The sequence below is a fragment of the Rhopalosiphum padi genome, chromosome 4 (genome assembly GCF_020882245.1).
Source record: "Rhopalosiphum padi isolate XX-2018 chromosome 4, ASM2088224v1, whole genome shotgun sequence".
Classification (NCBI taxonomy): domain Eukaryota; kingdom Metazoa; phylum Arthropoda; class Insecta; order Hemiptera; family Aphididae; genus Rhopalosiphum; species Rhopalosiphum padi.
Window position 1 is genome coordinate 42,836,457 of NC_083600.1, and position 25,245 is coordinate 42,861,701.

At 24.9% G+C, this 25,245-nt stretch overlaps 3 protein-coding genes across 7 annotated transcripts; 1 reads left to right on the top strand and 2 right to left on the bottom strand.

The window, feature by feature from the left end:
• Positions 1–994: 994 nt before the first annotated feature.
• Positions 995–2,929, bottom strand: LOC132929632 (ubiquitin-conjugating enzyme E2-22 kDa). The gene is made up of 5 exons (XM_060995120.1): positions 2,444–2,929; positions 1,932–2,084; positions 1,794–1,876; positions 1,422–1,585; positions 995–1,222 (listed from the first exon to the last, which is right to left on the bottom strand). The coding sequence occupies exons 1-5, from the start codon at positions 2,504–2,506 to the stop codon at positions 1,086–1,088; spliced, it is 600 nt and encodes a 199-aa protein (XP_060851103.1). The 5' UTR covers positions 2,507–2,929; the 3' UTR covers positions 995–1,085.
• A 3,537-nt stretch (positions 2,930–6,466) lies between these two features.
• LOC132930435 (actin-related protein 2/3 complex subunit 1A) lies at positions 6,467–9,329 on the top strand. Its single transcript, XM_060996310.1, has 8 exons — positions 6,467–6,759; positions 6,845–7,002; positions 7,071–7,179; positions 7,557–7,853; positions 8,106–8,287; positions 8,466–8,569; positions 8,673–8,850; positions 9,049–9,329. Exons 1-8 carry the CDS (start codon positions 6,699–6,701, stop codon positions 9,082–9,084), a joined length of 1,125 nt encoding a protein of 374 aa, XP_060852293.1. The 5' UTR covers positions 6,467–6,698; the 3' UTR covers positions 9,085–9,329.
• A 1,930-nt stretch (positions 9,330–11,259) lies between these two features.
• On the bottom strand, positions 11,260–24,459 carry LOC132928219 (alanine aminotransferase 2-like). Of its 5 annotated transcripts, none has more exons than XM_060992743.1 (13): positions 24,279–24,459; positions 16,889–17,051; positions 16,737–16,826; positions 15,848–15,956; positions 14,999–15,129; positions 14,782–14,895; positions 14,068–14,197; positions 13,540–13,619; positions 13,342–13,462; positions 13,160–13,281; positions 12,909–13,094; positions 12,677–12,825; positions 11,260–12,451 (listed from the first exon to the last, which is right to left on the bottom strand). In XM_060992743.1, the coding sequence occupies exons 2-13, from the start codon at positions 17,009–17,011 to the stop codon at positions 12,361–12,363; spliced, it is 1,446 nt and encodes a 481-aa protein (XP_060848726.1). In that variant the 5' UTR covers positions 17,012–17,051; positions 24,279–24,459; the 3' UTR covers positions 11,260–12,360. The 5 variants fall into 5 exon arrangements, with proteins under 5 accessions (XP_060848726.1, XP_060848728.1, XP_060848725.1 ...); XM_060992745.1 differs by having other exon boundaries at positions 24,283–24,458; XM_060992742.1 differs by lacking the exon at positions 24,279–24,459 and adding an exon at positions 17,871–18,105.
• Positions 24,460–25,245: the final 786 nt, after the last annotated feature.

Here is a 25,245-nt window from a genome sequence, read left to right on the forward strand (position 1 = left end):
TAAAATATTTTCATAATTTTAATTTTGCAGATTATCCGTAGATGCCCTGTCACCCTATTCCGCGGGTAATCGAGAGTACAAAAGTACACTGTTATTTCTTAACAAGATATCCGAGAGGTCGAAGTGTTATGTGAACGATTATAAAGTTCTTGAGTGAAATTTGTATTGTAAATTTATAGTAAAATTAGAATGTAGCTACGTTAATATTTCATAATGACAACAATAACAGGTTATGTAAACATTGTAAACATCAAAACAAAATAGATTTGTATAAAGAAATGGTATACACGACGTGCGAATTTGCGATGTAAGTATTTGGCGTCTATTATTATCGCTAATCGGAAAAATCATTCCAAGTAATTTGCCGGTGAACATAAATATATAATGTTAAATTAATATAAAGAAAATGTTATTAATAATTAAATTAAAATTTCAGACAAAATTGTTCCTCAATTGTGGTTTACTGGCAGTATAATATTATTAACATCTATAACGAGCTAAGAATAATTTTATCAGTGGTGTAAGAAACCTATACTATTTTTTGAGTACTATTTATTATTGAACTATGCTTTTTTACTTTTTGGGTAACTATATTCCAAATTTCTACTTACAAGAAATTAAATATAAATGAAACTCAAAATCGGTTATTTTTAATTCAATAGAATATAAGACATATTATTGTATCAGACATGCATTTTAAAAAATCAATACTAATTAATCTTATGTATTTTTAGTATTATTAATGACTTTAAGTGTCTTTATTCCTTATATGTGATACCTATACATATTATATTATATCATATATATATATATATATATATATATATATGTGTAGAATATATAAACACACAAATTATACAATACAAATGAAACAATGAATTGAGGAATATATCTTAGCTAAAAATAAATAAAAAAATAATTAATTGAAAAATATACTATTAATATTACTTATGCGACCAAATTTGTGTAAAACAAAATTTTAAATAACACAGTGTTTAAAAAAACTCTTTATAATTTTCAATATTTTACATTGATTTAATGATAAATTTAAAGTTTAAATCATAATCCGAAACAATTAGTCCATTCTAACTAAACAGTTGTTCTGTAGCTCGTTCCAAATCCCAATTGTAAGTAGATAATGCTCCACGTGCTTGATCACGTTCTATTCCCATATCTATAAGGCGCTGAATTTTTGTATCAAAGTCTGAATTTTTATTTGGACCTACAACACCAATTACAACTAAAATTATACATATTATTAAAACAGACAAAAATACATGATTGATTTTATATGTAAAAAAATATATTCTTTAGGTTAAATAAATATAGTTCTATAAAATATAATTTTGATTAGTTTTATTTTTTTATATTAAATCATAATCACTAAAAAATGTGTTGTTTACTTAAACTGTATATTATACCTCCAGCATAAACATTAGTCCAGTGGCTAGCTGTCTTAGCAAATATTTCTGGATACTCTTTATATTGTTTAGCAACAACAGCATCTTGTGGGTCATCTGGTTCAGCAGCAGCCATAAGTGCTTGTAAAGACAACAGTACAGTGCGTAAAGTCATGGCTGCAGCCCTATTAAAGTATATTAAAATAAATAATTTATTGAACTAATTTACAAAAGTAAACATTTTTAAATACGACTGATAATTTAAAAATCAATTTTAAAATTGTGAAAATAAGTAAATCTGATTTAGGATACATAATTTATTTAGTATAGTTATAGGAAGTATATGCTAATTAAATTACTTAAATAAACAAGTTTTAAAATGTTTATACTTACCATTGATCTTTTAAAATGTCTAAACAGATAGCTCCAGTGACAGATGAAATATTTGGATGCCATATTTTAGTCATGAATCGAACCTATAAATTATTTATCAAATAACTGTATGATAAATTAAAAGAAATATCTACTTACTTTAGGTGGATTAAAAGGATACGTTTCTGGCACTTTAATTTCTAAAAAGAATGTACCGCCTTCATATGGTGTATCAGGTGGGCCAGCAATTTCGCCTTTTAATTCAGTATAGCTATCACCAATTAAGTCAACTTTGATTGAACATTTAGCAAGCTAAATAAAAATATATAAATCTATTATATTTTGGTTTCTAATAAAAATCAGATAATACTAAAGAGTATATTTTTCTTAAATAGATAAATAAATGACAAAAAAATAGAGAAATTAAATAATATATGTGATAAATAAAACATTAATTAATTATATATTCTGATGCCAAATGGAAAATGATGATTAATTAAGTAATTTATAATTTAAAATAAGTTCTTTGTTATGCAAGAATAATTTCACAAGATCGTTCTACACAACAAAATCGAATAATAATGTTGGATCTAAATATAACTGTTTTAAAAATTAATAAATATTTAAAAAAACATATTTTTGTCAAAAATAATTGTAAATTAAGTAATTACCTCTTCGCTCTTAATGACTTCTTTAAATTCCCTTTTGATTCTCTGCGTCGCAATATTATTCATTATTTTAATATTTATTTTAATTTTAAAATATTAAGATTAATAATGTTAGTACGGAAAAACCTATAATATTACAACGACACAATTATCACGGACTCGCGCTAACCTAAATTTTATTACGTTTTACAGACAAAATACTGTAATTCTGATTTCTTAAGGTTTTGTGATAAATTTATGTTTATAAGTTGCCATACAGAAATGTGCTAATAATGTTGGACTAGACTAAAAAAAGTTCGGACTAGTCCATAGAAATAATATTGCAGTCCACCAGTGAAAAGTTAGTTAAAATGTATACATAACTGATAACACATACGCAAGCTCAACATGGCACGTCGTTTGATAAAGATCAAATATAAAGATTTATAAATTGGTACCATAATATTATTCCATGTCCATAAATTATACCACCTGTCTATATAATAGATTACACATACAATATATGTAACAAACAAGTTATAAGACAAGTCAGACAAGATATTATTCTATTTCTTTTTCTTTTTTTTTGTAACAAAATACAAAAATTGATCGTTACCGAGATTATTATGTATATTCGTTTATCATATCGTGTTGAAATAAACTTAAATGACATAGGTTAGTAGCACGGTAGAAGATAACCATGGTTAATAGGTACTATAAACAATAACAGTGTTAATTATTGTCATACTGACGATACCAACATAATTAGTCAAATAAGTCTATGCACGTATTGTTCCAATAACTGTTTTAAAAATACCTATAAGATTAGTCTAGGATAGTAGGACGTATCATATTATTATTACTACATGGCAGTGGCGGTTTTACGGGGGGGGCGATAGGTGGACCGCCCCCCCCTTGGGCTGAGTAAAAACTAAAAATATAAATGAGCAAACAGTTTACTAAAAATCGTTTTGGCGATATTTTTATTTTTTAATTTTTGTCAAAATGTTTACTGTTAACAAAAATGTTTACTCCTATTGAAGTATAGAGGGCGCTCGTTCTTTATTGGCTTACTCGCATGTACCGTGATATGCCGTATCAGGGAGGTATCAACTATCAGTAAACAGTCAACAGACCGTTAACTTTGCTTTCGTTAACTTTGCTTTCGTTACCTTTGCGGCTTTGCGAAAACACGAATATGGTTTTGTCGTTTATCATTAATCATTATTAGATTAGGTTAATAACAGTTTTTGAGTTCACAACGTTCACAAAAGTCATAATTTATAATTATTACCTTCATATAAAATATAAATAATATATTAATATTAGTTATAAGTTTATTTAATATGTATAATATGTTTGAAGTTTGACTGTTAATTTAGTTTGAATAAAAAATAATTTTTGTTTTAATTTTTTTATTGATACCTATTTCTTTATGTTATGCCGTTGTAGTATAAAGTTTATAATTTATATAATTTATAATTACATCTCATGTACCAAACAATAGAAAAAAAAATTTGATATGAATGCAAATTGTAAGTATAATGTAGGTATATGCAAAATATTTTTGCCGCCCCCCCCCTTGTGGCTTCTCAAGAACCGCTCCTGCTACATGGCTACATTTAAACTGTAATTTTTTTTTCTCAACTACTGGTGAACGTTTCAAGTTTCTACGACTTATAAGTTACAGTTTTTGAATAACAACAAATATTTTAAATCGTTTTAAGATATCGTTGGTTTACGTGATTTCGTAAAAAATTAAATTTCATGCGCTCATAAAATTTTTTCTATATTGACGCTGGTTTTTTTTTATAGTTATTTAAAGAAAAATTTATGGAGAACCTTGTATTGGGTTTTTTAACCATAAATATAAATCACAAAAATGTTATGAATTTTTAATTTCAAATTTTAGTGGTTTTGACATATTTTGTAAACATTAAGTTTTGAACTTTAAAAACTCATAAACAAAAATTGTAACGAACGGTTTTTGATTTTTTTAACTACATAAAGTACAACTTATAATAAACCTTGAGTTAAATTTTAAAGACTTTTTGGATTTATCGGCATTTCAAAACAATAAAACTTAAAAAAATCAAAAATGTCAATTGTCTAAAAATATTTAAATAAAAAGTCAAAATGAAAAATCCGAACAAATCATAAATAGATAACGCTAATATAAACATTTGGTGAAAATTTCAAGTATTTACAATGATTCATTTTTGAGTTACAGCAAAATAAAAAAATCGATTTTGTCATAAACTGCAGATTATACGTAAAAATTCCCGTTTTTCGTTACTTTTATTACTATACTGTCTATACTAGATTCATTTCTAAGAGGGGCTGAAGTCAAAAATCTAAGCACTGTTACTACTTTAAAACGAGATGAAAGACACAAAAAAAAACACACACATTGTAAAATCAAACATTCATCACTCCGTTCAAAATCTAAAATTAACTGCAGAAGTCGCTGCATTTTGTTCCAAAGTATATGTAAAAGATCATTTTGTGTAGACGTATAGTCCATTTTTAAAACTGCATAACGCAGAAACTTTGAACTATTATATACAATTTACAAAAGTATAAATTAATATCTATAATTATATTTTATATAACTAAATAGTAAGTATACTTATATATAATGTAAAAAAGTAAATTACAAAGTTATAAAATATAGTATATTAGCTACAAGTCAAAATAATCAGTTCTTTATTAGATTCTTCATTAGATTTTAAAACCCCTAGCAAAAATGTTCACAAAAATACTTACTTTTTGTATAATATGTAAGTAGTACGTACCTATAAATTATAATATTATATTTTGTGAAATATATGTACTCATCAATACATTATGTTGTCGAAAAAAAAATATTTTTAACAATAAGAAATATACTATAGTTATTTAAACATATACAATCAAGAAATAACAATACAATATTAGTATAGTAAGTACTTACTGGTTCTATATAATTTGTAGAAATTTAGAAGATATACTAGGTTTACCATCTAATATTTAAACTTAATAACATTTTTAATAAAATTGGTCGTGACTTCAGACTTATTTATATTATATGAATACTTTATGTATATAATAGTACAGTATCCGCGTTCTGCAATCTAAAGTTTTACACTCAACTGACAACTGTACAAAGTGTCCACGCTTTGCATTTTTAATGTTCGACCGTACAAAGTGACCAGGCACGTATACAGGAGGGGGTTTTGCAGGGGTTCAATGTTCAAACCACCCCCGAAATAATTTCGAGTAACGAGGAAAAAATTGTTTTATTATGTTACGGCAAAATTTGTATTGCTATATTTTGTAAACCCTCCCACGAAATTTTTTTAGTATAGGTACAGTATACGTGCCCGAAAGTGACCTAGAACCAGTATAAATTTGTTTAAATTTATTATATTTATATACGTATATTCGTATATACATATATTCTAAAAAGTTTGGGAATATAGCTTTAATAACTAAACCAATTAGTAGAATTGTTTGGCATTTCTATTTAATAAAACAAGAATGTTCAATGTAAACAATCTTTTTAACAAATACAATATTACTAGACTCAATTAAGAATAATTATTTATGTTATTTACGTGCTCGCCTAACCCGTGTAATTCAAGCATTTTTTTCTATTATTATTCAAACCATGGTTGAATTTATATAGTATTCTTTCATGCTCATAAAATCTTTACAAAATGGATGTAAGCCACAATTTTTTAAAAACAATTTTTTTTTTTCCTAGGCTTTGGCGGTTTTCGATACCCCCTTCCCACTATCACAGCTATCACTTGGAAATGTTATATATTATGTATTTATTGAATAAGTTATTATAAAATAAATAGTTCATACATTGCAATCTCCATAAATTTCTTAAAATAATCCCTACAACAAGTTAAGGTATTTTCCGTTTGTTTGAATAATTCGTTGAATAATACTCTATAAAATAACCAAATATTACTACACAACAAATATTGTGCATAGTGTCATACTGCATCACGGAGTGCTACACTGGTGAGCTGTCTATGAGTCGCCGCCCGTCAGCCCGTTTTGGAATTTTGAGACTTACCGACTTGGTCACTACTTGGACACTTGGTGACTGGTGACTGGATTGGTGATTGGGTATTTAATTAGTAGAAATTAGGAGTTTAGGAACTGAGAGTCGGTAAGTTAGATAAGGATCGTCATCCTATTTACTATTTAGTATTATAATTCCGAAAGAACATCTAATTTTTGATCATATCTAAGAGTTTAGATTTAATTAATTCAACTTAGTATAATGGAATATAACTTAGGAGATAATCCAGTTACTTCACATTCATGGAATGCAAATAGAACTCGTAAGTTTTGATTTAATCAACCAGATTAAAGTTTGAAGTATCTCAGAAAATGTTTGATTTTTTATTGAATATTAATATATTATAGAGATAGCAGTAATTCCAAATAGCAATGAAGTGCAAATATACAAATATGAACCAAATTTGAGTGACTGGACATTGTTAGACAATCTAGATCAGCATGGACTTCTAGTAACTGGAATTGATTGGGCACCTAACACTAACCGAATTGTTACTTGCTCAGCTGTAAGTTTTCTAATAGATAAACTTTTATTTTATTTATTTATAATTATGTTGCTGTTTTCACCCAATAGGACCGTAATGCATATGTTTGGACAATTGATGACAAGGGAAAATGGAAACCAACTCTTGTATTATTAAGAATTAGTAGAGCTGCGACTTGTGTTAAATGGTCGCCCAATGGTAATTTTATAATAATATTAAATTTATATGTGGCATATCCACATTCAGCAATAATAATAATTTATTCTACATGTTTATCATAATTTTATAGTTAGAATAAATTACTCAAGGTTTTTAACAAAGTTTCTTTTATATTTATCTTAGTTTATTATAGTTTATTACAAATGTACTTAACTTTTGAGAATTGTTTTTTTTTTTAACTAAATTTATATTTATAAATATATTAATGCTTATATGAAAATAGTATTAATCAGACATTACAAAATGTGTCTCTTTTGTTTTTTATTAACTCAGGATTTTTTAGTATATATTCTTATTTATTATAATTTATAAATATAAATATTATGTTAACCCATAGTTTTTAAATTTATTTCTAGAGAAAAAATTTGCAGTTGGTTCAGGAGCTCAATTAATATCTGTGTGCTATTTTGAAGTTGAAAATGATTGGTGGGTGTCAAAACATATAAAAAAACCAATTCGATCTACAGTAACAGCATTAGATTGGCATCCAAACAACATGGTATTAGCTACTGGTACAGCTGATTTCCGAGTAAGACTGTTTAATGTTCATATGAAAGAAGTTGATCAATGTCAAAAAGTAAAAACTGAATGGGACACTGATGATACTTCTGTGCCAAATTTAGTTGCTGAATTTACCAATTCTTCTAGAGGAGGTAAATTTATATATTTCACTCAAATATAATTACTATTTATTACAAATATTTTTATTAGTTAATTTAATATTATAATTGTTAAGATATTTTAGTAGTCTATTCAAAATAGTTGTATTGAACAATTAATCTAGAACAAATGTCTTAAATCTATTTACTTTATATTAATTCTTCTAAGTTAAACATTATATTTATACACAATTTGTCAATTCTTAAAACTTAGCGTTGTATAAAAATTATTGTTTTTATTTTTAGGTGGATGGATACATGGACTAGCATTCAATAAAACTGGTAATCGATTATGTTGGGTTGCTCATGATTCATCTATTACTGTTGCCGACGTATCTAAAGGAAGCATAATTGTTAATAAATTAAAAACAAATGAGTTACCTTTCATAAGCTGTATTTGGGTTTCTGATCGAGCATTAGTTGCTGCAGTGAGTTCATAATTATTGTAATTAAAATATTCTTTTCTGGTAAAATACAAAATTAGGAAAGTAATAATTAAATTTTAAATTTAGATCATTATGGTCAATATTTTAAATTGTAGGTATTAAGTACTTATAGTTTTTAGTTTAAAAACCATAGTAAAAATAAGTATGTTATTTTAAATAGGGCCATGGATGTTGTCCAATGTTGTACTGCATTGACTCCAATAACAAAGTGCAATTTGTTTCTAAAATTGACAGTTCTCAGAAAAAAGAAGCTGCTGGATTAAGGTAATAATGTACAATAAATCTAAAGAATTTAAAGAATACATATTCAATTTTATTTTAAGTTTATAATTTAAAAATAATATTATTCTTAAAATATGTTTTATAGTGCAATGAAAAAATTTCAAAGCTTAGATCGACAAGCACGCATCAACAGTGACTATGAACTTGATACTAAACATCAAAATACATTAACATGTTTACGTGTTCATAGTGAGTCAAATGATGCTGTTACAAAGTTCACTAGTAGTGGTTTGGATGGGAAGATAATATTATGGGAACTCAACGTAAGTAACATATTATTTTTGTCTCTGAAATATAAACAATTTAATTTGTATTTAAATTACATATACAGTGGAACCTCAATAAGTCGAATTTTCGATAACTCAAATTTTATTTTTGCCCTCAACCAATTCAAGTTATTAAGGTTCCACTGTATTTTTGTTACAATTTAAAATATAACATGTTTTCTTTTTAAATTTTAGAGTTTAGATAAATTACTCCAAGGTCTAAAAATTTAACTTCGATGGAACTACAATTATATGTACATAATTCTATTTGATTTCAATAATTACTTATACTGTTACTAATTATTTGTTATTTTATTAAATTATACTTTTTTACATTATTTATTATAATTTTATTATTAAAAATATTTTGATAAATACATAGTAACATCAATATGTTAAAATATTTATTTTATCTATGTATGCCTGCTTATATATGGTTTATATAAATATAAGAACAAGAAAAATAATCATAATAGGATTTATTGCATTTATATTTTTTTTGTCTAACTCATACTAGTTTTTATTAAATAGTTCACGCATTAAATTTAAAAATACTATAACTATTGTCAAATGACTCACATGTTTATTTTTAAAAAATTATGTCTAATAACTTGTTATGGAACTAAAAGTAATCAATATTAAAAAATATAAAAACAAACAACCTACATATTTTTAATATTGATGTACTAATTCTCATAAAAGATTACAATATTGCCTAGTTATTTTATATTATTATAAAGTTATAGCAATACAAGTTAAAAAATTTTAAAATGTATGAACATGGCCACATGGGACACAAAAATATTCAACATCAGTAATGAGTAGGGAACGAATTTTATTGTAATAAAAAAATCAATATATGTACTAATTTTTCTTAAAATATGGAATAAAAATTCCAAAATATTAAAATATTGAAAAAATTACAAAAAAATAAATATTTTATAAATATAAACATTAAAATAAAAGTATTACAAATTATATAGGTATATAAAATTATGAATATTATTCCGGAACAAAGTAATGAAAAACAACATATTGTTGTAGGTTAGCAAAAAATAAAATTACGACGGTTTGGTTGGAGAATACTTTTAGATTGGCTAAAACACTGTTCTACATCAACAGAATATGTGATAGGGGCATAATTCTTATTCACTGTATCAGAAGGAGTGAATTCAATTTCCAGAGATACTTGTTGAATTTTTCCTATTAAAATGTCTCTGTCAAAAATTACATATCTTGTTGTTTTAGACAAAGCAGATGATGTTAAACATAGTTAAAAATTCAAAAAAATACTAAAATGTGTACTTATTTACCAAATATGTAAAATAAATTTGGGTTTATTTCAATTAGAATGATCTAAATTGTACACATTTTTTATCAAATTTAAAATATCTCATTCCAATAAAATCCATTCCCTAGTAATGAGTTACACTGTTACAGTCTCAGGCTAATCATAACTAAAAGTGAGTTTTATCTTAAATTTGTAATAATGATTATTTACTAGTAAAATCTAATACATTATATCTAGTAAACCATAGGCAAAGCAGTTCTTGATGCAGACTGCAGGTAGTGCCTACAGTATTTTTGGCCTTCTCTCCAAGACAATGTATATAAAAGACATAAGTATTAATTCATTATATTAATATCATTTATATGTATATTTTTCATAGTGTTGAAAAATTTGTGGTTAAAAAAATTCATAAAAATTGAAATATTAATAAACAGCTCTGCCTCGTAGACCCTAACAAAAATCTAATAGTTTTATCTTAACACTGAATAAATTATAGTACAATTTTGTCATGTAAGTAGATAATTTTAATTTAGCCTAATTTAATTGTATACTTTAAACAAAAATGTTAAATGACAAGTAACATTACCTTAATTATAGAATAGATATTTTTATCGTGAACTCTTAATTAACATTTGACGATATTTTTTGTTTTGTAAATATTAGAATTAATAATTCCAAATTATTATATTCTTTAAGTCAGAGGTCATAAATTAACTTGTAAGAGGGCTAATGAATAAAACAAAAAAATGTCGAGGCCTAGAAAACTGCTTTACAAATTTCATTAATTTGCCCATTGCAAACTTATGCTTAAGGTCATAAAGCATAGTAATTCTCATAGTATAAAAAATGGTTATTAATTTTTATATCAATACATATTACATTTATTTTTTACATTATGTAATAACAAGATAATGATTGGGCACTATAAAACCTCATCCCTAGTATTAGTCTATGCAGTGAATTGATTATTTTCCAAGCACTTGATGAAAACCATCAGTGTTCATAAATACTGTCACAGATCATATAATAGTCAGAGTAAGGCATTATTAGAATATATTTTTTATAACTATTCTAATAATTTAGCATAGATTAAAACAAAAAAGTAGTAGTGAACATAATTTTTTAGATTAACAACTTTATTTAAACATAAATAAGTAGTAGCATTGAGTATAGTAATATATTTAATACATAATAAACTCAATGGTGGTATAGTTAATAGTTATATAAAAAAAAAAATAATAATATAATATCTAAACAAATTATTAATAGTTTAAATTATTATAGTCTATTTTAAGTTTTTAAAGATATTTAACTGAATCTTATGCATACTCAATGTTATGTTTATGAATGATACTATATATTAATAAATACAATGATAAAAATTAATTATAGTTAAAAATACATGCATAAAATATTTTTTTAATTCAATTATTTCTAGAAATAACTCAGATGTAAAAATAAAACTGGTACACTTTAGGAAAAAAATAATTAAGTAACACAAGGATGGATTAAAATAATAGATTTTTGGTATAAGAATTTTTTTAACTAGAAAATATTGTTTTGTTCAACCAAAACTAGGTTAGATTTATATAAACCATTATCGAGTTATCAAGTTTTGAATAATAAATTATTAACAGAAATAATTTAAATTAAATTTAGACTAGCATAACTAATTAACAGTTTGTGAAAATTGCTAGTTATGATTTAACAGATGTATGTAAAATTAAATCTAGGATGGAAACATTTATAAGTACAATGATACATTTTTACATCAAAATAAATAGTTTGTAGTAATCTTTAAAACTAAAATTATAGTGTTTAAAAAACCGGGAACTTTTTTTTTTAATTTTGAACAGTCTTGGTAAATGGTAATGATGTTCAGGGCAAACAAAAATAATTTAAATTTAAAATACAATATCCATTTCCTTTAAATGTTAATGGCAACAAATTAAAAATGAATAGTTATTGTTTTGTTTAAATTATGTAGGAACGATTCTAATTAGCAAATGAAAAAATTATAAACCTAGTAAACTGCAATAAACAATTATTATCGCTGACTAAAAGAAAATAAGTAAAATTATAAAAATACTGTAAGTTTATCATACATTTTAGATAGACTACTTACATTTGTTATCAGTTGTAAAATTGAAAAGTAATTGGTATTTTATTTCTACTTAAATAATTTATTTATTGCTATACTTTTCTTTTAACAAATATTATTCCCATTGTTCTAAAAATTTTAAATGAAATTCTTTGAAATTATCCAACATAGTTTTCAATTTATCCGGCTGAGGTAGGATAGTGGTTCTGAAAAAAAATGTGTATAGTTAATATATATAGAGGTTTTAAGAAATTTAGAAGTATTTTATAATTATAAGTCTTGGCACTAATATTACTTATCATTAAAGCTAAAATATGTATTTAAATCAAATATTGATATGTTATATTTTCCAAGCTTTACTTGTGTTATACTTATATTTTTTAATTATTTTATTTTTATTAATTGAAACAAAAACAAGCAACTATATTTACCTAAAATGATAAGTTCCTTCAACTTGTCCAAATCCAGATCCAGGTACAATGCAAATACCAGTATTTTCCAAAAGTTGAAATGCATAAAATGCATTAGGTTCAATTCCTTGATTTTTTGCTTCTTTGATTGCTCTTTCGGGTAGCTTAAACTACAAATTAAAATAATATTTGTACTTAAAGTTAAGTATACTTATACTCGTTCAATAATCATTAAACAATTAAATTAACATACTTGTGGAAAAGCATACATAGCGCCTTGAACTGGATTGCAAGACATCCCAGGAATACTGTTAAATGTATCGGCCACCAATTTAGCTCTTTCTGCTAATGATTTTAGTATACTATTTTTTTCATTTTGAAAACTCTCATATGATGGTTCACCTGGTTGTGGAGGATTTACAACACAGTCCATTACAGCCTAATTGAACAATAAAAATAAAATAATGTAATAATTTTCGTAAACATCTTTTAGTAATCTATTACTTGGCCAAGAACTGTAGGACATAACATAGCTGACACAGATTTGAGTAACATTGCTTTAACCTCTGGATCCAAATTAATTACTTCTGTATAACCACCTCTTAAACCACATTCTCCCATATAACCTAACATAATTTGTTTATTTTATAATATTACTAGTCTTCATTACTACAGTATTCAATTACCTTTAGAACAAGACATAAATGATGCCAATTCCATTTCACTATAAGGAGATCCTAATTCTGTCAATACTTTCTTAAATGAATAAAATGTACTTCCTTCAGCATACACATTATCTTGATATACCTAGGTATTAAAAAAAAAAATGAGTTAATAAAAAGAAAATAACATTAAATAAATAAAATACTCTATATATAAATTACCTCATCAGCGAGTAAGAACAATTTTTCTTTATATGCAAATTTAATAACATCCACCACATTCTCTCTGGTTAATACTTGGCCTAGACAATTCAAATATGTGATATATGAAATTGATAATTACAATATTTTAAATAAAAAATATAACTACACAAATAAAACGGTAGTAGCAAAAAATTAGTTTTATTTCAAGTTTGAAGGATTTAGAATAATTTAAACATAAATATAATAACTATTTTTTAAACTAAATTATACTCCTTGGGATTATATACAAGTTTTAGTGCTGCCTAGTTTTCTAGAATTTTATTTTGCATCAGTGACATCCCATATTCCCACCCATTCATCTAGGTATTCTAACAGACAAAAAACTCACCAAGCTACAATTATTGTGCGACTACATAGGTAATTTAAGATAAATGTACCCACCTGATTAATTTGCAACATTATTTGAATTTAAATATTAACAATAAAAATAAACGAACTTAAAGTTAAATACAATTTAAATTAAATAATTATTAAGTAATAACAAACCAGTTGGATTGCCAGGATTAATAACCACAATAGCTCTAGGATTACAGTGTTTTCGTGCTTCAGTTATCGATCGTTCTAATTCATTCACATCCAAACCCCAATTTTTATTTTCATCTAAAAAGTATCCAACCTAATAAAAACAACCCAAATAATGATTAAACATTACTTATTACCAATTGCATCTTTTGTAGAAATAGTTATAAGATTTATGATTATTATAATTATTATATAAAGTCACATAGCAGAAGAATTTATTGTTTGTGTAAAACATTTAAGTATAAACAATTAATTTTCATTTCAGAATTCTAATTTAAAATTATATTATATGATAGTACAAATATACTATTATATTAACTATTAGGTATATTTAATAATTCGTAATTTGTATATACTATAATACTAACAACTAACAAGTATAGACAATAACTATACAAATATATCCTTTAAGAGTTAATGGTTTACATAGTTAAGATGGCAATAATGATTTTCAAGTTATAAAAATATATTAAATAAAAAGTTAAAATTTTTAACAGAAAATCAAATACCATTTTTAAGTATGTAAATTTTACATTTCTTTTTTTAATTCTTTGTTGTCAAAGAACTTTCTGATTGAATAACTTTTGTACCATTCCATTTATAAAAATAAATAGGAGATAAACCTGCTGTATCCTTTAAATAAATAATATATCATAATAATTAAATTATTATACTAACCTGTTTTACATTAAACTCTGCTAATGTAGCAGAATATAATGGATATTGTGGAATAGGAATTAAAACACCAGGTTTTTTTCCATCAACATCAGCAACCAATAATCGTAAAATAGACTAAAACAAAACAATCAATGACTTAATAAATATATAATTAATTACTTTATATTAAAATAATAAACTTTAAATGTATAACAATATATTTAAATTAAATACAAACTTTTATTCCATCTGATGCACCAGCACACAGAAGGACATTTAAATAATCACAAGGAATACCATCTCGACGTTCAATATATTGGGCAACATGCTTTCTTATTATTTCTATTCCTGGAGAATCAGTATATGACCCTAATACAAAAATTACATTATATAAATGAAAGATAACATAATAATAAATAATAAATTGACATATCATAAAAATATAGAGTTTTTTTTATATTATATTAGTATTATAAAAAATTAATTTTAACTTAACAATGATGAACAAAAACTATATTAAAATTATTTAGTGTATACTTAGCATTTCTTGCAAGTTTACTATAAAATAAAATTGAAATGGTTATAAATAAAAAACTATTAATTCAATATGCATAAATAGTTTTCAGAAAATAATTTTTTTTTCGTAATATTAAATTGAAAGTGTGAGTTAAAATTAAAAATCTTTAGTATAAAAAAAAGGTTCAAAACTGCTTTATAACCTTGGAAATTTAAAGTATTACATCTATCTAAAGCCTTTATATAGCAATTTATAATAATATTATGAATAAATGTTTTATAGCTCAATAATAATAACTAATATAAAATAATCTAAGATGGTATACACTTATTCAATTTGACAGCTCAAGGACTTATATATTAGCTTAATTAATTCAAATACTAACTGTAGTACAACCTCAATACACTAAAAATTAGTGTAATAGAACACATTTTATAAACTCTTATGATTAACTACTAAGATTATAAACATTATGTTATTAATCATGTGTAAAATATAATGATAGTAAAAACTATAATGTTTAATTTTTAAATCTAAAATAATTATTTAAATATTCTGAATTATAATTACCAACACTTCCACCACGGCATCCATCTAATATAGTTCTTGCACGTTCTTTAACATCCTCGGGATATTTATCATCATCTAACAGTTCTGGTTGAGATACCAAAGCTAAAACCTTAACAAAATTATATAATTAATAAAATAAAAATATTTCTCTTATTATTTGATATAATATAATAAATGTGAGCATGAGATTATAAGAGCTATTTAATGATGTTTGAGTCTTGAGTATTTTAATATTCCACTACATTTACACTAATCGAAGAAATATTTACATATCAAGAAAATTTTTAATGATTTCAAATGTAGTTTTTTAAGATATCAAACTCAACTTTTATTATTGTCATTTACTACTTTTGTCTGGGTGTTGTGATTCGAAAACTACAAAAAAAATTATTTAAAATTTTGAAAATGGTATTTATGATTAATGAAGATTTAAATTGGATTGATGAATTTCTAACCACAAATAAAACATTAAGAAAAAAAAATAATAACACATAGTATCCATAAGAATAAAAGATACATTTAGTAGGTTTTAAATAAATTAATTGATGCATTTTAAAAAATTCAATTTTTTAAACAATACTCCTTAATTCTACTCGGTTTAAATAATATTACTTATTTATTCATAAAATATATTCTACAATATCCTAAATTTGTATTTTATACATTACAAAAAGAAAGTAACTAGTGAATTTAAGAGTTAAATATCACTTAAATAATAAGTCAAATAAAGTATATATTTTATGTTAATTTTGTTTTGATGTGCAAAATGGAATTAGTAGCTTACTTAAATAAAAAAAATCTCTTCAAAACCTTAATAGAAAGTCACGTTGGTATTTGCTACAAATTACTGTTAAATCCTCCATTGAATAAGGAAAGAATATAACTGTACCTGGCGTATGAATGTAATTGGCTTTTGTCCCATTGCATGACAATCACCAATATTTGCTTTAAGCACTTCTTTAAAAGGTTTTTCAACACCCTAAAATTGTATAATAATAAGAACATGAAAAAATATTAATGTTAATAAAAAAATATACAAACCTTCTTCAATTCATTTTCAATTTCTGTAGCTCTTATTAATAACGGTCCCCGGACTGCATATTCCATTATCCTTACGTTGGGATTCATATTGTCTAAATTTAATACCTTCTGATTCGACGACATATTTTGGACGGCGGAAAAGTTCGTTGATTTCACAGACAACCTCAAAAATGGGGAAAATTCTAATTGTGACTTGACATAACGGCATAAATTGTAGTTTTCCGAACATCTAACAAATTTACTTAGTCTTTGCAGCGACATTTTTAATTTTTTATTTAAAAAATACGAACACAACTAGCTTTTAAATAATCAAGTAAAACAATACGGACACCAAGACTGTTTCCTAATTTTGCATGTAATGAAATATCAAAACATTTAACGTATAATTGAAGGCATAAGACTGATTAGAACAATTAGGTATTCGTTTTGTATTTAGATAAAAACAATTATATAGTTCGGACGTAATCTATTGACCAACGGCCAAGTGTTATCGAAAAGAAATTGGACTCAGCACAACAAAAGTACAACTTGATCGACCTTAATAAAATTGTATCGCTATATTATATTTGCCTCTCAAATTTTTCGTTAACATGTCAATATAATATTATGTATATATGTGCATATGAAAAAAAAACTATATTTATTCAATTGTTTTCTTACCTATATGATACGATACAATATTAGGTATACCTATTATAATTTATAATGGTATTTAAGTTTAATAATTTACAAGCTCAATCTGTGTATGTAGATGATAAGAGACGTCCGCGTTACTTTCACTTTTTAAATTTTTAAATATTGTTATTTTTATTATTATTATTATTATTTTAGTCGAAAAGTCATATTATTAAGTTTAATCGTAAACCACACTAAACCAGTATAGCCTAAACGGTGGCACTAAAGTACGGCACCTATATAATATTATATTATAGTATTTCTATATATATATATACACATTTCAATAATACACGACCGAACTCACCATTCACTAAGATGGGGCGTGCGCGTCTCTGTCGAGAGAGTCGTGAGTTTATGACCGTTTTGACAGGTGACACTCGACCGAGTGATGGTCTGATAAGATACAAAATATCGTTCGAGTCAATTGAGATTTTTGTGATATTATTTGTCCGGGGACTGTATACGCGCCGTGTGTCAGTGGGGAATGCGCGGAGTTGTCGGCGAGAAATCATTAAAGCATGTCGTTTTTACCCATATATCTTATGCCTGTTGACCTATATATTAAATATTGCGCAAAGTTGTGTAGTCGCGCAGATACGTGCAGAAATATATTATACATTATTACGGCCGTGGCCGTTGTAGACTTGGTTTTTTTTCTATAAATATGGTTTCAGGCTCACCGCGCCGTACATACGGCCAATGCATTGTAAATTACAATTTGTAATAACTATAATGACTAACACACTAACTACAGTATACGAGTAATAATCATTAATCAGTAATAATAATTGCATGGTGGCGAGTTGACCTAAATAATTAAAAACCAAATAAATTGACTATACAAAGAATACGATAATATCGTGGTGTAGTTTGCTGTTTGCTCGACGATATAATATTATGTAGTGTATTTTTAAAGGGACGATTCATCTGTTGGTTGTCACCACTCGATTTCGTATTATGTACTCATCCGACGCCTACACGAATGACATAATTATACATTTATGTTTTTGATTTCATTGCGATTATTGCAGTCACTGTTATACATGCCGTACATTAGAGCATTTTACTAGGTATATTTGTATTCTAATTTTTGTTATAACTATACATTGTTTTTTTGAATAAATTTAATAATTAAAATTACAGACCATGAAAACTCTATATGAAATAATCAATAGAGGGTTTATAGTTTTATACATATATTTGATATAGACGATATAGTCATTAAACATACATTGACAACTCTACGTCTCTACAACGTATGTACCTACCTATATATTTTATTAAATCGATGTAAATAATAATACATTTATTTGTTTACTATACTTTATAAATGTCCAAATAGGTATAGGTAATATAGCAACGCAATAAATAATTATTAGCTATTATTAAAAACAGTATTTTGCGTATTAACTATACCTATATCTAGTATTCATCTACTTAGATATATTAATCTAGATATTATTAAATCTGCACGTACATCGATTTCTTCTATATAATAGATAATAGGTTAATGATATGCACATTAAACATTTTGTAATTACATTATTGGTAGGTATTTGGTACGAATAAATGTGCAATTCATATTATAATAACATTGTTATTTGCTATACAGACATACAGTGTGGTTCTCCGCAATCATGTCCGATGTCCGCGGTCCACCCCACCACAATATTTTCATTTAATCCAATAAATATTAATTTAAACCAGAATTTTTATATGTTATAAGTACCATATTTTGTATACCATTTTAGAATTAGTTAACGATATCAAAAACACATTTTTTTCATAAAATAATCTCCTCTTTTCCTACAAATTGTTAAGTAGGTGACTTTTTTGAAAACGTTAATGTATCTTAATCAAAGTTCAAACCATGATATTTTTTTAATTATTTAATTTTATGTACCAAACTACCAAAGTCTAATATAATACAATTGATTCATGATAATATAATAGATTTGAAAGATATGGGAGCTATGAAGATTTTAAAATCATAGTATTTAGTAGCAATTACTAATTTATATTAATATTTGAATAATTGATAGTGTATAAAAAAGTATAAAATAAAAATAAATTAATAAATAAATTTCGTATAACTATTTTTAAAGTTAGATTTATCTATAAAGGACCTTGTACTTGGTTAATACAAAGTATGTGTAATGGATAAGGTAGACCTATATACGACATGTGCTTACATATAACTTATAAGTATACATATATTTTTTGAAACTATAATCGTTCGAATTTTGATTTAAATAAATCAAGATTTTCAAAAACTTCTCATTCTTAACAATTTACAGTTCTGATAAATATGATTTATTTGAAAAAAAGTATATCACACACTCACACGACACTCCTTAAATTGTAAAAAATGGGAATAATCTTGTTTGGCGATTCACTCTGTATGTATATACGCGTAGGCAATAGACATGTAGGTATAATGTATATATTTTGTACTTTTGTACTATACCCTTTTATATTTATATTGAGTTGTTATTGATTCTTTTATATTTTAAAAATAAATATTTTTTGGTTTACCTAGGTATATATTGACAATTGGCTTAGTTATTTGTTTTTATTTTAAATTAAAGATACACACAAGAATACACTGTCTTAAGATTTTTAATAATGATCTATTATTTTCACCCTTTTATTTTTTAGTACAATTTCTATAATAATTTGATTTGTTAATTTATATTTTCAGAATCTAAAGAAAAATTAAAAATAGTTTTGTTAACATTTCGAATTTTTAAAATATATAAATATACTAGTAAAAATTATATTTAATAATATAATAGGTAGGTACTAATTATATTTTTTATAAGAACGATTTAGGGTGAAAACATAAAGGATAACTTTGAATTTTGATAATTTTGGTAGCTAATGATAACAACTCCTACAATTTTGGCCGGTGCAATACTGCAATTTTGTCTAAACGTTAAATACTATGACAATTTACAATAAATCTATTTGTGTTGAATATACGATATTTTATACTTTTGTTTATAGGTACTTATTTTTTTTTTAGAAAATTATTCCGTTTTAGATTAAAATTTCGATTACTATTTATAAAAATCAAATAATTAACCTTAAACTAATAAATAAACATAATAATATTATTAATTATATTATTATCTTATTATATAAATTATATAAATAGTGCATTAGTACTAGTAAACTATATAATATATGTACATGACTTCCTTATAATAATGACCTAAACGGCTATGGTGCTACATATCTACTTACCTAATTAATATTATAGTCAGTATCGTTAAAATTATGCTTTTAAAATTTATTTAAAATTCATATTTAAATACTTTGTGTCATTTACTCAATTGTATTAATGAATAATACATATTCGAGTTCAAGTTTAAAGTTTCAAAAGTAGGTATACAAATACTTTTTAATATAGGTACGATAAACCTATTTAAGAAATATTTGTATTTGTTTTTTAGTTAATTAATAAATTTTAGGTTTATGATGTTTAAATATGAATTATTTGTACGTTATAATCACATACCTATAGATACTTATACTTTTTTATAAATATTTAAATTAAATAGCTAGTTCTTACAAATAATACCTATACATACTTTTATAAGTACACAAATCTCGGATGTAAATTATCATATTATTATAGTTATTTTAGATAGTTAAACTTCGGCTTAGTAAATGTATATTTTTTTTTGATTTTAGCTATTCTTTTATCTGCTTAGTGCTTACATTATGATATCTTATAAATTCTTCGAGCCATTATGAAAAATTATTTTAAAAACAAAATTTAAAATACAAGAATACAAAAATACGAAAATATTGGTCATTGAAATACAACATTTAAACGAAAAAAGGTAAGCAAGTGGGTATATTGCTATGTTGTTTATTAGGTGTCGAGTTGATCACTATATTATAGTTGTGTTAAATTTTAAATCAATCATATATCATTGTAGCCTGTAGATATGCCAAAGACGATATTGATCAGTCTCAGCCTATACCTCAGGCTCTATATCACTATAAGTCTATTTCGTGTTGTGTTTTTTTGATATACTTAGCTAATTTATTTTACTTTTATTTAGTATTACGATAGGTAACTGGTAAGTGGTAACCTATCATAAATTGATATATTTTTTACGGAAATATTGCATTTATTAAAATTAGTATTTAATTATTATATATTTATACCAAAATTATCAACTAATACGACTAAACATTTGATTAATTTTTCTGCAAATATCGTAAAACAGTAAAAATAGAAACATAGTATAAATAGATAATATCTTAAAATAAATCAAATTTGTCATTGCGTAAAATAAAATTCATAATAATATAATAAACGTAAAAGTTCTAAATTCTCACGAATAATATTTTTAAATTATAACGAAATGATCAATATCGTTATTAATCGTTTAGATAAGTATAATTTCGTCCAAATTTGAACTTAAAATGTTCATACTGTAGTATAATTGCCTTCATATATTTTTCAGATTTTATGGTTTTAGTATGAATTAATTTTAATCTTGTATTAAATTTTCAAGAATTTTAACACAATGAATGATATATATATTTTTTTTTTTGATATACAATATATTATAAAGATTGTTTGAAGAGAAATAATTATTTTACGGGTGAATATTGAATGTCGTAAGAATTTGATCTTCAAATGTTTATAAAAATTGATTTGAAATTTTCTTAGAAGTTTTTTTTTATACCTACATAAAATTAAAATACTAATTTTCCTGATCTTTATGAATTTTGTCAAAGTTCTAACCTAAGACGCTTAGTATCTAAACCAATTGATGATACGCGCATTATAAGTTTACCGAGAAACAAAAATCAAATAAAAAATCAAGACATATTACATAATAATTATAATAAACGATGATTTTAGAGATCCACATGACCACATAATACATAATATTATATGCTATTATGTCACAAAAAAAACTATAATTTAATGTAACTACTTAGCTATATCTAAATATCGCATAAGCACACTGGCCCAGAGATGACGTCACAAATCCCAAACACTTCTCACCATCACCATTATAATCCATAGGTACCTTATTTGAACTAATGGCGATGAAAAATTCAACTAAGTACTGACAATAGTTTATAATCAACATACTGCGAAAACCGTGTTAATTAATGAACTATTTGTGCTTATTGAATTTTTTTAACGCACCCCATCGACATCGTCCCCATCCACGCAATTGTTTAATTATACGAAAAAATAATGGTATAGCTATGGAATGTATAGTCTATATATATATTATAATTTTAGTGATGCTGGTTACCTACGGATACATTAAATATAAAATAATATAAATAACTATAGTAATCAAAATTTCCAATTGATAATAGTTAGTGCCAGACATTCCATAACGATCCACTCGCTCGTATAATATATATACAACAATTAATTGAACAAAGTGATCTACCTACCTACCTACCTACCTACCGATATATTATGGAATTGGGTATACTTACGCCTATTTTTACTTAAATATTAAAAATATTCTAGTATTCATTTTAGTTTCCATATTAATATTATTTATAATATGAGTTATTTATAATTAATTTTTATTATAATTAAATTATTAAATAATAATTTAACTAGAAAATATAAATAGAAAAAATTGAATTTTATAATTAATATAAATTTCAAATTAACTACAAATATAAAATATTTATGATTTATTGATAAATTAAACAATTACACATCCATTAATTATAAACTACTATATGCTTGCATTGTTATAATATAAATATAAATAAATATAGTTAATTGTTTTATAACACAGTTTACATTTAAAATATTTCTGAAAAAAATCAACCAGTATAATCAACAACCTCAGAAAAAAAATATTTTGTATGCTATCATGAAAAAAAATTAAAAACTATTTAAATTTTAAATCTTTTAGCTATTTTAATTGTAGTGAAAGACAAGGCACGTAAATAAGTACTTACGACTTACGAGTATTTTGGGAGGAGGGGCGATTAACCTTTTTTCAGAATAGTTTAATACTTAAAAAATGTGTAAAAACGGTTTTCATTGTAGTTACGGAATCGGTTACTTATTACGAACGTGGTCATCATAATTTATCATAATCGTAATTCAATTTTTTATTTTTTATTAATTATTAGTTATTACAATATGATTTTTGACAACCCTAAATTACGTTCTTGTGAAAGACCAACAATTGTATACATAGAGGCGTATTTCTGCCATAATTATATTAATTCATTTTTATTCTATGATTTAACTGACTCAGTTGATTAGGTTAAAAATATTATGAGCTAAATTAGAACAAAGTAAAATAAAAAATAAAATAATACATAATGGTCAACGATCACGATGAAAATATCTTACAGTTGTTGACCGAAATAGGTAAAATCGTATGACCATGATAACTAGACGTCAGACGACCATGAGATATCTGAAAGTCTAGGATTTTTTAGGGTGTCATTATTAGCCCATAACCATTAGTAATTTTAGTAATTACTGATAATCTTAAACTTTAAAATAGTATTTATAACTATTATAAGTACCTAACTATATATTTATTATTCTCATTAATATTTCAATTTATATTTAATATTTTTTCTCAATTGGAGATATTTTATTAGTTAATTTCTACGAAATTATTTTTTCAGAGTTGATATTTGACAATTTCTCATTTAAAATTTTAATTTTAATAATTTAATAGGTACATACCTACTATATTATTCTTATGGTGTTTTCTTTTTGACGCACTCTTTTTAGCACTCTGTCCTTTCAGCAGTATCTGTAGTCCCAACTATTACTAGTTTGTGTAAATGCCTGCTCGTAACTATTCGATTTGGCCAATATTAACAAATTATCAGTGTTGGCGTGGTGCACTTGTGCGTGACAGTGTCGGACAGTGAACACTAAAATCGCCAAACCTATATAGCACCATATCAATATGTTATTTTTTGTACCGTTAGTGTAAATTTATTATATAAGTGGTTATAAAATATGGTAACCACTGTAACTGTTGCTATAAAAAAATTATTAAAAAGTGGTGTGGGGGGAAATATATAGTCAAATATAAACGAGGCGATCGGGGATTAATGGGATTATTTTGCGCCCTTGAACCAAATTTGTATAGTATGTAATCTTTTTAAGAGCAGCGATAAAAAAAGGTATATTCAATTATGACCTGTAACTTATTACTTATAAGTTAAAGTAATCTATGAATGCAGAATGACTATGATGATTGGTGAACGAGTAAAGTAGATACCTACTTGTTAAAGTGTTGAATTAGTTATAATACTTGTATAACTACTTATACAAAATACCTATATCTACATATAGAAAGGTATAATAGCATTATGAACTACGAACTGAGATTAAGTTCAATAATATTATCTTGATTTTAATAATATATAATAATAGGTATGTTATGCGTCACAATTAAAAAATAAATAAACTTGTATGTATGACGTATGTGGTATAGGTACGAGTATAGTGGTGTAGCCAAGGGGGGGGGGCTAAATGGGCTATAGCCCCCCTCATTAGCCGTATTTTTCATAGTGTTTTGAAATATGAAAATTGTCTTACAAATTTTAGTTATATTTAAAATTATAGTAAATACATTAACGGCAAACCAACGTTAATATGTTATTCTGTATTTTTGTTTTGTTGTTGTTTTTGATTTTCA